At 32.9% G+C, this 16,106-nt stretch overlaps 2 protein-coding genes across 2 annotated transcripts in view; one reads left to right on the top strand and one right to left on the bottom strand.

Moving 5' to 3' along the window:
• Positions 1–206: 206 nt before the first annotated feature.
• LOC143248598 (cytochrome c oxidase assembly factor 7 homolog) lies at positions 207–5,066 on the bottom strand. Its single transcript, XM_076497089.1, has 3 exons — positions 4,749–5,066; positions 2,112–2,250; positions 207–926 (listed from the first exon to the last, which is right to left on the bottom strand). Exons 1-3 carry the CDS (start codon positions 4,846–4,848, stop codon positions 473–475), a joined length of 693 nt encoding a protein of 230 aa, XP_076353204.1. The 5' UTR covers positions 4,849–5,066; the 3' UTR covers positions 207–472.
• Positions 5,067–9,396: 4,330 nt separating this feature from the next.
• Positions 9,397–16,106, top strand: part of LOC143248597 (RUN domain-containing protein 1-like) — a 49,986-nt gene continuing 43,276 nt past the window's right edge. The window contains 2 exon segments of the mRNA XM_076497088.1: positions 9,397–9,534; positions 11,512–11,692. Coding sequence (XP_076353203.1) covers positions 11,559–11,692 — 134 coding nt within the window. The 5' untranslated portion in view covers positions 9,397–9,534; positions 11,512–11,558.

Below are 16,106 nucleotides of genomic sequence, written 5' to 3'. Positions count from 1 at the left end.
TGAAAAAGAAATCACCAGTTTTGTGTAATATTCAGCTGTATAAGAGCAATTAGCTGATGAAGTGTAATATTAAAAAGTTACATATCACTGTGTTCAGAAAGATATCCTACACTTTTATTTTTATTACAACAACCTGCAACATAGTTTAGCTTTCCTTCTCCTTAAAAAATGTAATATCTTTACTGAAATCATCAGTTCTCATTCAGTTTGGTAGAAACTGCTCTTTAATTTTTTCTGTAATGCATTTACATTCAGTATTACTTGAGCAGCATCATACATTTTTATACATGAAATATTCATTCTCACATTCTTTTAATTATTAACAGTTCAAAGTGACTCAGTTATTTAATATCTATGAAACATAGATACAGTGTAATTAATCAAATCAAGTATTCACCATAAAGTTCTGTAAAAGTAACACCAAACCTTACTCTAGAACAGGGAGGAATCGTGACAAATCGAAGCCTACTGGTTATGTTCCCTGTTCGAAATCTATTTGTCGAAATCCCTTCGTAATCTGTTCTTGCATCTCTAGAGCTTTATCCTTGTATTTCTGAGCTAATGATGTATCTTTTTTGACACCATCACCTTTTCGATACATCTGGCTGAGGTTTGCACAAGCATGGATGTTGTCCAGCTCGCAAGCTTTCCGAGTGTATTCAAAAGCCTTTTCCATGTTCTTAAGAACATTTGGTGCACCAGTAATATAAATTCCACTGGCAAAATAGCAGCTCATACCATTATTTCCTTGACAGCCTTTATCCAGAAATTCTACACCCTTCACATAGTCTTTCCGCCAAGGGATTTTTTCATCTCTGTTTGTGGATGTAAGCATCAACCCAGCGTGCAGGCACGATTCTGGGGAAGCATTCTCGCAACCTATACTATAGTATTCGAAAGCTCTGTCGAGGTCTGCTTTGCAACCTGTTAAAAAAAGAAATTACAATTACATTAAGCATAAAACAATCGTTTCATTTTAGAGCCTGTGTAACCTACTTAAACTTTGAAATAAATATGAAAATATTTTACTTAATGTTTTTCCAACCCTTTTGAAACTCTATAGAAATTATCTCAGCTTTTCTTTGAGTGTTTATTTAAATCTATACAAAATGAGAAGAATGGTTATCCAAAAGCTCACCATTAAATTATCTATGAATTAGAAACACTTTGGAACTAATTATAATTTGAAAACAAAAATCTTAACACTGTGTACATACATGTGGTATTGGGTGTTCATTAAAGTAAACTGTAAGTATTTCTCACATTTCATGAAAATAGTGGCTTGAAATTCGTTACCCTTCCTGTTGTCTTTTTAATATGCAGAAATATGTTTCCAATGTTATGTCAAAAGCTACATTAAACATGAATAGTTTAAAGCCTGTGACAGTCTTGGAGTTATTGGTAAAAATAATGCATTATGATATATCAAGTAGGGGTAATAAGTAAAAATCAATATTATTGATTAGCAAATCTTTATAAATGTTTACTACTGCTTGAGGGCTGTTATAAAACCCTTATGTTTTCAGAGATAAATGTAGCAGACAAAAACTGATCATATTTGGTTCTGCCAAAAGAAAAAAATTCTCCAACAAAAAATATCTATTTATTAAATAAAAAGACTTTAAATGTTGTTTAACTTCAAATAGTATACACCAATTTCTGATCAAAAACTATACATTGTCATGATAGATGAATATTGCACAGTCTGTAATTAATTACCAAAATAAGATTACGGCCAAGTGTTTAATACGTATGCCAGATATCAGAGCTCTCTAGACTACTAACTTGAGCCTTAAAGATTCAATAAAATTGTATAGTGGTGTAGGCTTAACATAGTTAAACATGGTGAACTGCAGCTTCAATATGACCAGTTGATAAAATGGATGTATTTCTAGTAAATAATTCTAATGTTACCATTAAATAAGATGTTTCTAGAATCACTTAAATGTCACAAGTGACTTTCTACCAAGGTAATTTACTACTAAAAAAAAGAAAAGAAACTGATTAAAACCAAGAGCTTCAAACAAGTTTTTAGTTAAAGCTTTACGGCTGTTTACGTTTGACTTATTATAAAATGGAACTTGAATACTAAAATAACTTGCAACATTACCTTTCCAAGAAAACTATAATTTCCATATTTAAAACAGCTCTTCCCGTATTTATAGTCATCACAGTTGAACTTGTAAATTTTACAGGCTTTATGGAAATCTTTCTTGACAGCTTCCAAAAAATCTCCTAACCTATGGCATCCTACACCGAAAATATAATTGTTCATGTGTTATAAATTTGACTTAATTTTCCCATATGAATTTATGGAAATTACACATTTTTCTTTACCTGGTACAGATAAGGCAAGATATTTTACAACTTAAATTTGAAAAACGTAACTTACAGCATTGCTCTTTTGATATTTTACAATTATCAACTTATAAGTTGAAAGATTTGAACTTTCAAATACATACTGAGAATAAATAGAAATTACTACTAGCCTAAATGGTGTCATTTGCTTAATTTCTCTTTAGAAGATTCTGAAACTTTTTCATTCACTCAAATGATTTGTCTGGAAGGTAAAGTTTTAAATGTTTTACAGAAAACCAATCTCAGAGAAATTTTACTAAACCTTTGTAGATGTGATTAAAATCTCACTGTCCTTTAGAATATCTCTTGAGTGCACAGACCCAAGTTTTACAATGCCCTGGAGACTAGAAAATGTACAATTGTAAATATCACAGAAAGGTTGTAGCATGTTAATTAATCAAAATAATCAAGAATTTGTCATTAACTTCAAACTAGTTTAATTAGGATTTTCCATAATCAAATATAACCAACTACAATACTACTTTTCAAGGATATTTTTGTTACATACTTGGTTCTCAATCTAGTTGCAAGAAAACCATGTTTATATAGTAAATCAGATGTAATTAGGGCTACACACTTGTGCATAAAACGGAAATAGTTTTTAATTGTTTGGAATTCTTAATGAAAGTACACAAAAAGTGACACACTCCACTTTGAGCACTGGATATAATTAAAACAGATATTGGTTAACTGTCACGCTGGCCTTGTGTTAGAGGCTTGAAACAAATCTCAGAATGTTTTCTTTCAAAAACAAAATTAAGACAAGCTTTGAAATCATGATTCACTGAATAAGTAACGATTTTAATGAGATATCTGTGTACAAAGTTTACATCATGAATTTCTTTAAATGTGTCTTTGCTCTAAATGTATCCTTGATAGTAAAAGACAAAGATAGAAAAAATTTGAAATGAAAACAACCAATCTGGAATGTCATTATTTCAGCTTACTGGAAAAAAAATAAAATATTAATAATAGATTATAATTCAGTTTTCTACATATTTGACAAAAGAGTTACAATAAGATTTTTAAATTATGTTATCCATTACTTTATGTATCAGTAAAACAAACAGTTTATTTACCATTTTTGTGTTGTAAGGAAATCAAATACTCTACATTCACTTACAGTGTTTGGGTTTTCATATCTATAATGGAGTATAAATCTTCATAAACAGAAAACCTCAGCTAGACATAACACCTTAATAATCAATCAGTTTGGTTTGTAGTTAAGTGCAAAGATACACTGTAGGTTATCTATGCTCTGCCCACCACAGGTATTGAAGCCCAGGTTATAATGGTGTGAGTCTACAGACATAATACTGTGTCACTCCGAAACAAATAATAATAAATTGGAAAAACTGGTGAGCTTAATTCAAAACAACAACAGTAACATCCAGGTAAATATATATCCTAATCCACATAGGTTGTTGATATTAGAGAAAGACTAATACACTTGAAGATAATTCTTAAGATTATTGTTGGAGAAGACTGGAGTAATTGAGTTACATATGAAATGGATAATTCATTATTAATTAACTGCTTCATCCAGGCAAATATATACTAGTCAGAAATTATTTATGATTTACACAAAAACCAATTTAGATTTAGAGGTTATTTATTTTTGAAGAGGGTAATCGTAGTAAATGAATGACATACAATTTGCAGTATTTAGTACTATTTAAGTGCTTTATCCAGAGAAAAGCATGTTATTTTTATATTACACAGAACAACTATGATACATTTAAAAATACGATTACCATATGACAAAGTTCAAGTACTGAATGAAATACGTGTGTCATTTAGAATGATTTAAGCACACTGCCCAGACAGTTATATTAATACATTCTTCTGGTGTTTTAGTTTTTTTACCCATTCCCAATATGTTGGTGTTTATTACACACCCTCCACTTAAATACGGGACACTTATATTGAAAGATATTGTTTAAAACATTAGGCCTAAGATTTGTGACAAAAATTATGCTAGCTGCAGATTTTTGTTTTTCATAATCCAATTACATTTGTCCATATTTTAAAATATTTTCGCTAACCACGTTCATCTGTTACTATCAGTGTTAGTATAGCATTCAGATACAAGTCATTTCGTTAACGTAATTGTTTCTTTACTTATTTGTAATATTGTTTTGGTACTAATAATATCAACACTTACACGGTCTTTCATATTTAACTTACATGAGTGATTAATTCAACATTAGAATTTTTAATATGATCTAAATAACTCGATAACACTGATTGTGCAGGACGTACATTCTCGAATAAGTTTAATAATAATAGTTCTTTGTAAGATCGGTATATGTAGAAAATTATAATCTTAATTGTAGGAACTACCTAAATTAGATGCATCTACAATTTAAATACGTAAATTTAAAACATACCGTCTGGTTCCTTTTCTCGATAACACTGAAAACGATATTCGATACCAAGGTTCTCCAAGAATTCCTTTACATCTTCTTCTTTTCTTAAATCAAAAGCCATCACTGTGTCACAGATTATTGTGCATCACAATCCATTAACGACACAAATAAATGACTCATTCAAAATTTAGTTTAGAAACACAGCGTAGTAACATACGTAACAATCATATACAGTATGATTCACTTTCTTTTACTACACAAGCCAGAAAATATTCGAAACAAATCAAAGCCGTAAAGTAATTACACTAGTTTAAACGACATCTTTAAAACATTTTTGTTTTCGAATAATAAGTGTAAAAATAGGCACAAATAATATACATTTTCCCATTATTTGTTATGTAAATACGACATAAAATACAAAATAAGTCTGTGTATATATTAAAATCATGTGATTATGAGTAGTATGTTAAAGTTTACAGCTTGATAAAAGAATAAGAAATATCATTAACTTTAAACTTTATCGTATGGTTTTTATCGTTCTGGCTGGGTTGAATCATAACACAAAGTCCAATGCTGTGAATCCATGTCTTCAATCGACTGTCTTCTATAAGAACAGTGGCTGATGATAGCGCATATTAATTAAACAGATAACTTTGTGTCTTTGTCCAACTGAAAGCATTATATCGTGACCTATCTCTCTTCACAGCACTGGTTAAGTACTTAATCGATATCGCAACCAACCAGCAAAGGACATTACAGTATCGACGTTTTTAACCCAGATGTTATATACTGCTCAAAAAAGTTAAAGGAACAAGTACATATTTCACTACATTTCTGTCATAACTAAATTTAAGAATGAAAAACATATCCATTCGTCTAGAAGTGTATTTTTTAAGCTTGCAAGTGAAGTTTGAAGCAACTTAAACGAAACTCAAGGAGAATACAACTGAAGGTACCATCTATAAGACTGTTACGTGAAACTATGCATTCCTCATTAATTCTCGAAATAAACATCAACATGGATCTTTTGCGGCTCGTTTTGTCAGTGTGTACCTTCATCTTGTGTACCCAAGCAGTTAGGTGCCATCTGACAGAGAACAAGGTGGCCAGGGCGGTCCAAATGCTGGAGGATGGCCAGACTCAAATGAGGGTGGTACAGCGCGTCGGCGTGTCACCAAGCGTCATCAGTCAAATTTTGCAACGGTACTAAGAGACGAACTCTTATGGCAGGAGACCAGGTCAAGACCGTCATCGCTGCACAAGAGCCAGAGAAGACAACTACATCGTGACTACTGCTCTGAGGGATTGGTTAGCAACGGCTCGGCCACTGCGAAATGATCTTCAGTATTCCACTGGAACCTGTGTGTCGGCCCAAACAGTTCGCAATCGTCTGCACGAAGGACGCCTTAGAGCCAGGTGGCCTGCAAGAGGCGTTATTCTGACAGCGCGTTACCGTGCAGCGAGGTTGGAGTTTGCTTTTCAGCATTTGGACTGGGAACTTCGTCAATGGGCTACCGTGCTGTGAACAGACGAGAGCAGATTCACTGTGTCTCGTGAAGATGGACGTGTGAGAGTGTGAAGACGCCAGAGAGAACGATTTTCCACCTATAACATTGAGCAAGTCGACGCTTATGAAGAAGGTTCTGTAACGGTCTGGGCAGGCATATGCTTGGGTGGCCGCACGGACTTACTCATCCTCAACAGGGGTGCTCTAAACGCACGACGATATAGAGACGAGATTCAGAAACCCATTGTGAGGCCTTTTATCGATGCTGTCGGAGATGGGTTCATTCTCATGCAAGCTTACGCGCGAGCCCTCGTCGACAGACTGTCTATGGGCTTCCTTGACGAGGAAGGAATAGAGACTTTTGAGTGGTCTGCTAGATCTCCAGATTTAAGTCCTATTGAACATTATTGGGATATGTTGTCGAGTTGAGTTAGCGAATGTACAGGAACTCCGACAAGCCCTGGTAGACGAGTGGGCTGCCATACCCCAAGATAACGTGGATAGACTGATTCAAAGTGTGCCAAATCAGTGTCAGGAGTGTGTTACAGCCCATGGAGGTGACACTAAATATTGAATGTTTCAAACATTTCTTGAATAAACGCATAAAACTGTTTAAAGTATCGTCTCATATGGGATATCAGTTTTGGTAATATTGGTCATTTTTTTTAAATATTAGTTCTCCATGTTTTACCGTTCATCACACATTAAAACATGAATACAGATGGAACTGAAATGAAGCAAATTACCTAAAAAAATAAAAATATCATCACATTTGGAACACTGAGATAAATTATATAAAAAACGTACTTGTTCCTTTACTTTTTGAGCAGTTTATATTGATGCAATATCCTTTTAAGCGAAAGAAACATCACATACAGAGAACAATTACAACAGTGTAACCTTAATCACCTTCTGGAGCACATATTGCTTCAATTACAGTGTGGAAACTTAAAAAAAAAAATTAAATCTCTATATCATTAAAGCAGTGTCATAAAATGTGTCAAATATTTGCAATCGCAATTTCACCCCTCTTTCTTTTTTTCACACTTGTCACACGTATATACTTAAATTTAACTTTAAAACTAATCACTTTTAAACTCGTAATTAAATTTTATTCCTAAAAAGAGGTACACGTAACATGAATGACAGAAACCATTCAACAAAGAACTATACTAATGCATGATAAAAAATAGAATCCTTTAATAATGAATTAAATTGAAATAACACAAAAGAAGTTTGTTTGATTTAAATTTAGCACAAAGTTATACGGGGTCTATGTCCGCTAACCGACCGTAAATTAGCAGTGTAAGACTAAAGGGAAGGTAGCTAGTCATCACCACCCACCGCCAGTTCTAGGCTACTCTTTTACCAGCGAATAGTAGGATTGAACGTCACATTACAACGCCTACACGGTTGAAAGGGCGAGCATAATTGGTATGAGAGGAATTCGAATCCCCGACCCTCAGATTACAAGCCGAGCACCCTAACCACCTGGCCATGCTGGGCCGATACAAAAAAAGAGGTAAAGTAATAAAAAAACAACAACGTTATTTGTGGTTTGTAACCATTTACAATAATGCACAGTACCCGCTAGTACAGCAGTATGTCTACGGATTTACAACGCTAAAATCATGGGTTTGATTCCCCTCGGTGGGCTCAACGGATAGCCCTATGTAACTTTGCTATCAGAAAACACACACACAACGCTAAAATCAGGAGTTCTATTCCCCTCGATGGACTCAGCATATAACCCGATGTGGTTTTGTTATACGAAAATACACATACACAACCAATAATGCATAATGACCGAATGAAAATAAGTCTTCTTAACTATGTCATGTAAAATACAATGCTATATGATAAAAACTGTTAAAAGAAAACTCTTCAAACATATTTTAAAACCCAAAATAATACATTACAAAATCTAGAAATAGCCCTTTAAAGGTGAACATATTAATACCCTGTAACCCACAAAAAACATTGTGCATGTGTAAACGTACCTGAGTAACAAGTAAAGTAAAACTAAGTACAAGAGAATCTAGACATAGCCTGTCTACTTTCAGAGATGACATTCTAACAAAGTTAACAGAAAGAAGAACACCAACAAATCCTGTAGCATAAAAAAAAAAAAAGTCTTAAAACTTGGGCAATAGCTTATAGCTAGTTGATCTCTCTCACGAAAGAGGCCTGGCATGGCCAGGTGGTTAAGGCGTTCGGCTTGTAATTCGAGGGTTCGAATCCCTGTCACACCAAATATACTCGCCCTTTCAGACGTGGGGTATTATAATGTTAAAATCAATCCCACTATTCGTTGGTAAAAGAGTAGCCCAAGAGTTGGCGGTGGGTGGTGATGACTAGTGGCCTTCCCTCTAGTCTAACACTGGTAAATTAAGAATGGCTAGCGCAGATAGCCCTCACGTAGCTTTGCGCAAAATTCAAAAAAGGCAGCAAACTCTAGAATCTCTTATAATGTGAGCTAATTAACATTCACCTCAACTGCTTTGCAAGGGCATTCTATGTTTGATACCTTTTTGGATATCTCTCATGGTTTCTATCCTATCCGATTGGCTGACAGTAGATGCCACCCACTAGTACAGCGGTATGTCTCCGGATTTACAACGTTCAAATCAGGGGTTCGATTCCCCTCGGGCTGAGCAGATAGCCTTTGTGGCTTTACTAAAAGAAAAACGCACAAAAGACACAGACAGGAGATATTTTCTATTTATGTACGTCGCATTTTATTTTCCCTGCATAAAGTAATTGACAACTAGCGAACTCATCTGTTATGCTCTCTAAACAGCGAAATTTAAATTGATATTTGAATGTATTTATGCATTCAGAATTAAAACTCTGAAAAACACAATAATCAGAGAAATGTAATATCCTGCACTACAAATGCATGGAGGATTTTGTTCTTGTAATTAATGTAATTATAATATTGTCAGTGTTTCTGAATAATCTGCACAATGTTGTTAGCAGCGACTTATATAGTTCATAGATTGACATATTAAAGTTTCTTGTTAATATTTGATTTTATTAAATTTATTTTTTAAAGTGTAGCGCTCTGTGTTTGAGAAATTTGATAAAACCAAAGTTTCGTGAATGTTGTGAATCCTGGTCCGCAAGTAACAAGAGTCGCCCTGAGGTACACTCTGGGCATAAATCGAAAGTTGTAAATAGCAGCAATCGTTTCACAGGCGTATACACGTTACTGGGTTGTGCAACATACGTTGAGTTTTGAGTGACTGCAGAAGAAATGGCACTTGGGTTTGGAAGTAAATAACCTAGAGATAATACAAGGTATATCACTTAGAACGAAAGGAATATTGTTATTATGCATTGATTACATATGTACTTAATTTTTATATGTGACTTACTCTTTAAGTGCTTTGTAACTTAGCCCTTAACTCATCATATGGCAAATTGTAAAATACAAACTAGTATAAACTGAAATACAATTACAACAAGACTATTCATTAGTAGTAAGAACTACAATCACTGACAGCAGTAATTGTAATACTAAATTAGTTTTATAATACTGTAATATAAATGTAATTACAGTTACTAAACGTGATACACAGAATGTGATCGCACAAGGTGTGTGGTGCTGTTGATATGCGATGTAATATGGGCTTGTGATAAAATCTTTAATTGTAATTTTTATAATGTATTTCTGGAGAATAGGCATATGTGGTTATGTATAATATGAAAATAATTAATATAAATATTATTTGTTCAATATTTTAAATAAAAGTGTCTGCTAAATGTGTTGGGTATTGATATACAATTACAAAATTATCAATAATGACATTTGTTAATGGATGTTTCTCAACATTCATAAATATCTCGTATAATTCAATTTATAATATCCCAAAAATTATAAATTCTTTAAAAGATGTACACACCCAAAACACAGTTAATTTAACTTCTACAATTGTAGTTTAAGAAAATTATTAATGTTGCTAAAAATTTGAATAATAACAAAAATATAAGACCAATCAAACAGATCATTTTAGTATCCATGTGATCACAACAAACTTGTAGTAATTAGGACACATGTCTGATTGGTAACAAATATTGAGTGATTATTCTAGTTTTAACATTAACAGTGACAAATATCTTACAGATGAGTTAGTAGTAGGTGAGATTAGTTTCAATAGATGAGTCAGGAGTAGTCAAAAGTGATTTCAATATTGTTGGATGCACTGTGTTAGCATGCTTAAATAATCCAGTATTATCTTACCTTACTGACCTCTACAACAGTTTACTGGTACAAGTGAACCTACCACATCCATTGCTTCATATTTTTGTGGCTTAAGGAAATGTTTTTGCTCACCTTCTATTTCTGAAGAGCTTTCCTTATTCTTTTAATTCTGTCCAGTTTAGAATGTCATAACTTTTTTCTTTGGTCTGTTTCTCTTCTTGCATTCCATCTGTTAATGTTAATTCTGCACACTGGTTTCTAAAGTAGTTATTACTGTATCTGACATATGGATGTCTTTTTTAAATGTTCTCTGTGTTATTATTTTTTTCATACTCTTGGGGTGGGGTAAGGGAAATAGTAATCTTTCTCAATATCTTGGGGTAACTCAAAAAATAATTTTAAAAAATACATTTTTTCCAAAAGGGTCTTTTAGGGTCACCTATTTTAACAATTTATACCCACTATACAGTAGTGTGTTGACTGTCAGTCAATATGTAGACATTAAAATGATGTCACATGGGGGATGCTTAATGTTGCAATCTGTACTGTCATGATGTTAATAAAATATGCACATGCTGTGAATCACAGAAAGAATTATGCACTCTATAGGCAACAACACAGCATGACATATGAATTTGAGAGGCAACAAATAAAACTTTTTGTTATCGTTAATTTGCATTTTAATGACTTTTGAAATGGAACACTTTGAGGGACCCTGGGCAAGTACACCAAGTTGTTAGATTAAATATTTTGATAGTATGGAGAAAAATGATGTATGTGGTACAGCAAGATAAATTACTTGTCAACAGAACACATTTTATGTCAATAACACCAAATTAGAATGTTTTATTTTTGTGAAAAAGACCATTTATTTTTAATGTTAAATCATAAGAATGTTTTGTCAAACCATGCATGTGATGGTGTTGAAATTATAACAGATTATGAGGTTGGTATGATTAAAGTCCAGTTTCATGTGTAAAAATCGGTTATTTTTCATTAACTTGTATTACAGTTTTACAGATGTTTTAAGATTAATAATAATCCATTGTATCTTACTTAACTTCATTAAACAGTCAGAAACTGAACACGGTATTTCATGAACTAGCAAAAACACAACAAAATGATGACAGAAGAACCTAGTTTACCCATGGAACTGAATGGTTACGACAGCCAGGATGAGAGGCCTCCAGAACGGTGGGCTCCAGTTGGAGCAAGTGAACTTGATATGCCATCTTGTTCCTATGATTATTTTGGGTGAGACATTATAACTTTTCACTTGATTATTGTGTTTAAGGTACAGTTAAGTATAACTAATCCAATGATTACTTTGGAAAAGTTACTATAATTTGTAATTTCATTTTCTCACTGTAGTGTAATAAATGAATCAGTTCATTACCAGTCAGAGATCGAGCTGTTCAACTGTTTTGTCCTCTAATTCAGTTAGTTGAACAGTGAGTTAATGTGTTAAACATTAAATGTGTAATATAGAAGTGTAATAGTTCACTAGTATGCTTGACTAATTAAGCGTGGCTGCTGATGAGATGTCTGAGATCTCCTTTGTTCGTGATCACGTGAACTGAATATTTAAGAGGAAATATGAAATGTACTTACCTCCTTTAATATTCATGCTGAAACAAGGAGAAAACCCTAACCATGTGGCACAGGCTAAGACAATGGGATATTTTATGACAGTATTTAACAGTGATCCGTATTGATTATTAAACATCATATAATTTAACTGAAACTAAAAAATTAGTTATATCCATATTTTACAGTTATCTTAATATGATTCCATACGTTAGCCATATAGAATATCTAAGCCCTTATATTTCCTTAACCCAAGTAATCCATTTTTCATGTTCTGCAAACCTCCAGTTGAAATTGCTGAATTATTCAAGTTAACATTTTCTTTGCTATTAAGCCATGAGCAATACTGGGTCTAAAGTCTGCACCCCTTTTGTTTGCTGTGGTAATTATAAATAATTACAAAGCTGTGTCTGTGACAAGATATTTATATCCTTGTCCTCGTAGTTTTGATACATATTGTGTATAAAATATAAGTAGACTCTCTGTTTTGGATTTTTTGAAAAATTATTAACTTATTTAAATTTTAGGTTTTATTCTGCCTATTGCTTTTTATTCATTAAGTTACATGTTTTTGTCATCCAAAGCAAGAACGGTATTTGATAAAACATCGTGTATTGAAAATGATTGACATCAGATTGTGATACAATAAGTAGCACAAAAAAGAAATTTCTGTACATCATTAGTAGCATTCAAGATAAGCCTGTTCAATCTTTTATAAAGTGTATGTTATAGGAGTCCTTTGACCCTTAGCCTCTCAAGGATGACTCTTAACCTCAAAGAGAAAAGATCACTCACTAAATGTCCTACCAGTAATCCAGACACTTAGAACCATTTTAATTTTCTAAGGCTTCATTTTCTTCCTCTCTACATAACAATGTGTTCCACATATTTGTTACTCCATTGACAAAATAAAACTAACTCATCTGGAGATGTCCCATTTTTCCAACTTCTCAATTTAAAATCTTCTGTCCAACTGCTGTCAGAGTTCAGCACACACAAAATAATTGGCCTCCAATCTCATCACATCTTTTAATAATTTTGGATATTTCAATTGAATCATTCCAACACTTCAATTTTAAAGTTTTTAATTCTTAATAATTATTTACTTATCAAAAGAACATTTTCTCATGTATTCTTAGCTAAGAAATGCAACAGAGTAATATTACTATAGAATAACACTTTTCAATGAATGAAATATCTTTTCATTCTAATAATTGTTTTTTTTTTGTTATACTTCACAGTTTTGGCCTGGCATGGCCAGGTGGGTTAAGGCGTTCGACTTGTAATTTGAGGGTCACAGGTTTGAATCCTCATTGCACCAAACATGCTCATCCTTTGAGCTGTGGGGGCATTATAATATGATGGTCAATCCCATTATGCATTGGTTAAAGAGTAGCCCAAGAGTTGGTGGTTGGTGGTGATGACTAGCTGCCTTTCTCTAGTCTCACACTGTTAAATTAGGAGTGGCTAGCACAGATAGCCCTCATGCAGCTTTGCACAAAATTCAAAATAAACAAACCTTACAGTTTTATTAAGTGGGAAACGTATTCTTCCAAGAGGAGCAAAATACAGGTACTTTAGCATGTCATAAAGGGTGCATAATTTAGTGTACTGCAAGTTGTTCATCTTAATTAATCATTATGTTTTGTTAGTCACAATTTTCAATATAATGTGCAAAAGTTCACATTCAGGTATTTTCATAGGATTGTATTCAGAAGTGGGGGAATGAAGTCACCTAAGAATTCTTTGTTTGTTCAGTTGATAATGTTGATTAGATTTTACACTTTATGTATTATGATATTGAAGCTTTTAATAATTTTTTCTACTCTCTATGCATTTCATAACACATTGAAGGTTTAGTTTTTTTGTTGTTTTTTACTTTGAAAGTGATTTTAAATGTTTATGCAATTGATAAAAATATTCCTAAAAATAAGTGTTATCTGAAGCATAGATTTGGTGTAACATTTAAATCTCTATCAAGCATGAGATAACATGACAGAAGTGATAAAATTCCAAGCTTGAGTTGAAATTCTGATTATCAAAAAACAGACACCTTTCATGATAACCTGTGATGTATGTGAAATTACACTGTCAGGTACCCTTGTAGGTCACACTTTGCTAACAGCTTGCAGTTCATTTTGTGTTTTATTAATTGACAAAAAACAACAACAAATTTGCAGGGCAGTCAGTTTCTTGTTGTGGAAAAAAGGTTTTTCAGTAGTGTAATACAAATGCCAAATTCATCATTTTCTTTTGCTAGGTTACATTCCAAAAGCTAGATGTAATTTCTGATCCCCAGATCATTAGAACATTCACTAAACTGTCTTCTCAAGGGTATTAAGTAATTCATCAGATTTAGTTTCTAACTACATAAAAAATAAGCCCTTGTTTTTTCACTATTGAATTTTGTACAAGTAGGGTGGCTTTTTATTCCATATCGAAACATTGTATGCTTGAGGTGTCTCTATTTAAGTCTTGCAATAAGATTCGACTCGTCTATTTAAACTGCTTGCAACTGTGGTGTCAGGCTTTTACTTCCTTAGTACCAGCTGTGATTTTGTTTTTTTCAATATGTATACCATTCCTCTGTTTTAGTAGATGTTGTGCATTTGTTTTTTATTTCTGGGATCTTGATTCACAGCTGCTTTGTTTTGCTAGGATATCAGTTTTATTCATGTGTGAAGGAATTTGAAAAAACTTAAAAACTGCTGCACTAATTAAAATGATCTAATTAACACAACAATTTTTATTTATTTACAATTTATTTATTCTTTTACTTTTTTATTTTATTACAAACTGATATATTTGTGCTTGAAGCTGACCTGGTAGTTTCTCCTTCAAATTCAGCTTGAAGCTGTCCTGATAATTTTAGTGGAAGGAGTTCTCCTTCAAATTCAGCTTGAAGCTGTCCTGGTAATTTTAGTGGAAGGAGGTCTCCTTCAAATTCAGCTTGAAGCTGTCCTGGAAATTTTAGTGGAAGGAGTTCTCCTTCAAATTCAGCTTGAAGCTATCCTGGTAATTTTAGTGCAAGGAGGTCTCTTTCAAATTCAGCTCTAATATTCAGACAACTGTGTCGTAAGTCACATATTATTTTGGCAGCACTACAGTGGATTCTACTTATTTTTATTCCAGTTCATTTTTGGGGTGCAGATCTGTGTAGGTATGGAATATAGTAGGTGTGGTCTTATAAGTGAAATGTTAGTGGTTCTGAGGCATGAAGGGTCAGCACTCCATTCAATTACACTGTGTTTTAGTAACAGTCCCAAATTCATGTTTTTATGAATATAAGTTCAACTTTTTAATGAAAATAAAAGTACTGAATATACATTCCTGATAACAATTTTTTCTAGCTCTCTTGTGAGTTTAGGATTTTTCTATATTTTGTGTCATGTACCTAAAAATGTACCTAAACTTCAAGTAATTTTTCTTATATTTTTTTGTATCTACAGGCTATAAACAGAATTTAAAAGTAATTTTACCTCAGCAAATGAGTTTATATGAATAATATTTGTTATATCAGTTTCACAAGTGTTTTGTTTTTTTCATTTTTTTATTGCTTCTCTTGGCAAGTACAATTTCAGTTTTGTCACTGTTTTTGACATACAGCACATGTTTGAACTTAGATATTAGCTGGTTTGTGTTCATTGTCAAGCTTTTATAATCATCATTTCACATAATATTGAAGATATTATATTAATTATTTTCTTCCTACAATTTTAAAATACAGTGCCATAGTCAATGACATATTTTGGTAGGGGCTAGAGAGGGCTCAGCCCCAGGGTCCATGGTCTTAATGTGTGTATATGTAACTCCATAAATGCCTGCCAGCCTGACATGTAATACACATTTATACAAGTTACATTACAACTTGGATACGTGTTTATTGATTGCACAGTTTTTCTTTTCATAGTACTTGCTTCTGTGATTGTAATGTTATTTGAGATCAGTCTTGAAATATGTGGATACTAAATGGTGATACAAATGTTTACACAATAAGTCACACTGCAACTTATGTTTGTGTGTGTGTTTTATTGACTTCACAAAATTGTTTTTCACAGTACTTGTTTCTCTCGTCATAACA

The sequence above is a fragment of the Tachypleus tridentatus genome, chromosome 4 (genome assembly GCF_004210375.1).
Source record: "Tachypleus tridentatus isolate NWPU-2018 chromosome 4, ASM421037v1, whole genome shotgun sequence".
Taxonomy (NCBI): Eukaryota; Metazoa; Arthropoda; class Merostomata; order Xiphosura; family Limulidae; genus Tachypleus; species Tachypleus tridentatus.
Note: the sequence above shows the minus strand (reverse complement) of the source record. Positions and strands in the feature narration are given on the sequence as shown.

Coding starts and splice junctions, on each gene's coding strand:
- LOC143248598 (XM_076497089.1), bottom strand. CDS start 4,848: ATGGCTTTTGATTTAAGAAAAGAAGAAGATGTAAAGGAATTCTTGGAG. Junction 2,251..4,748: donor TCGAGAAAAGGAACCAGACG/GTATGTTTTAAA, acceptor TTTTCGGTGTAG/GATGCCATAGGTTAGGAGAT. Junction 927..2,111: donor AATTATAGTTTTCTTGGAAA/GGTAATGTTGCA, acceptor TCTTTTTTTAAC/AGGTTGCAAAGCAGACCTCG.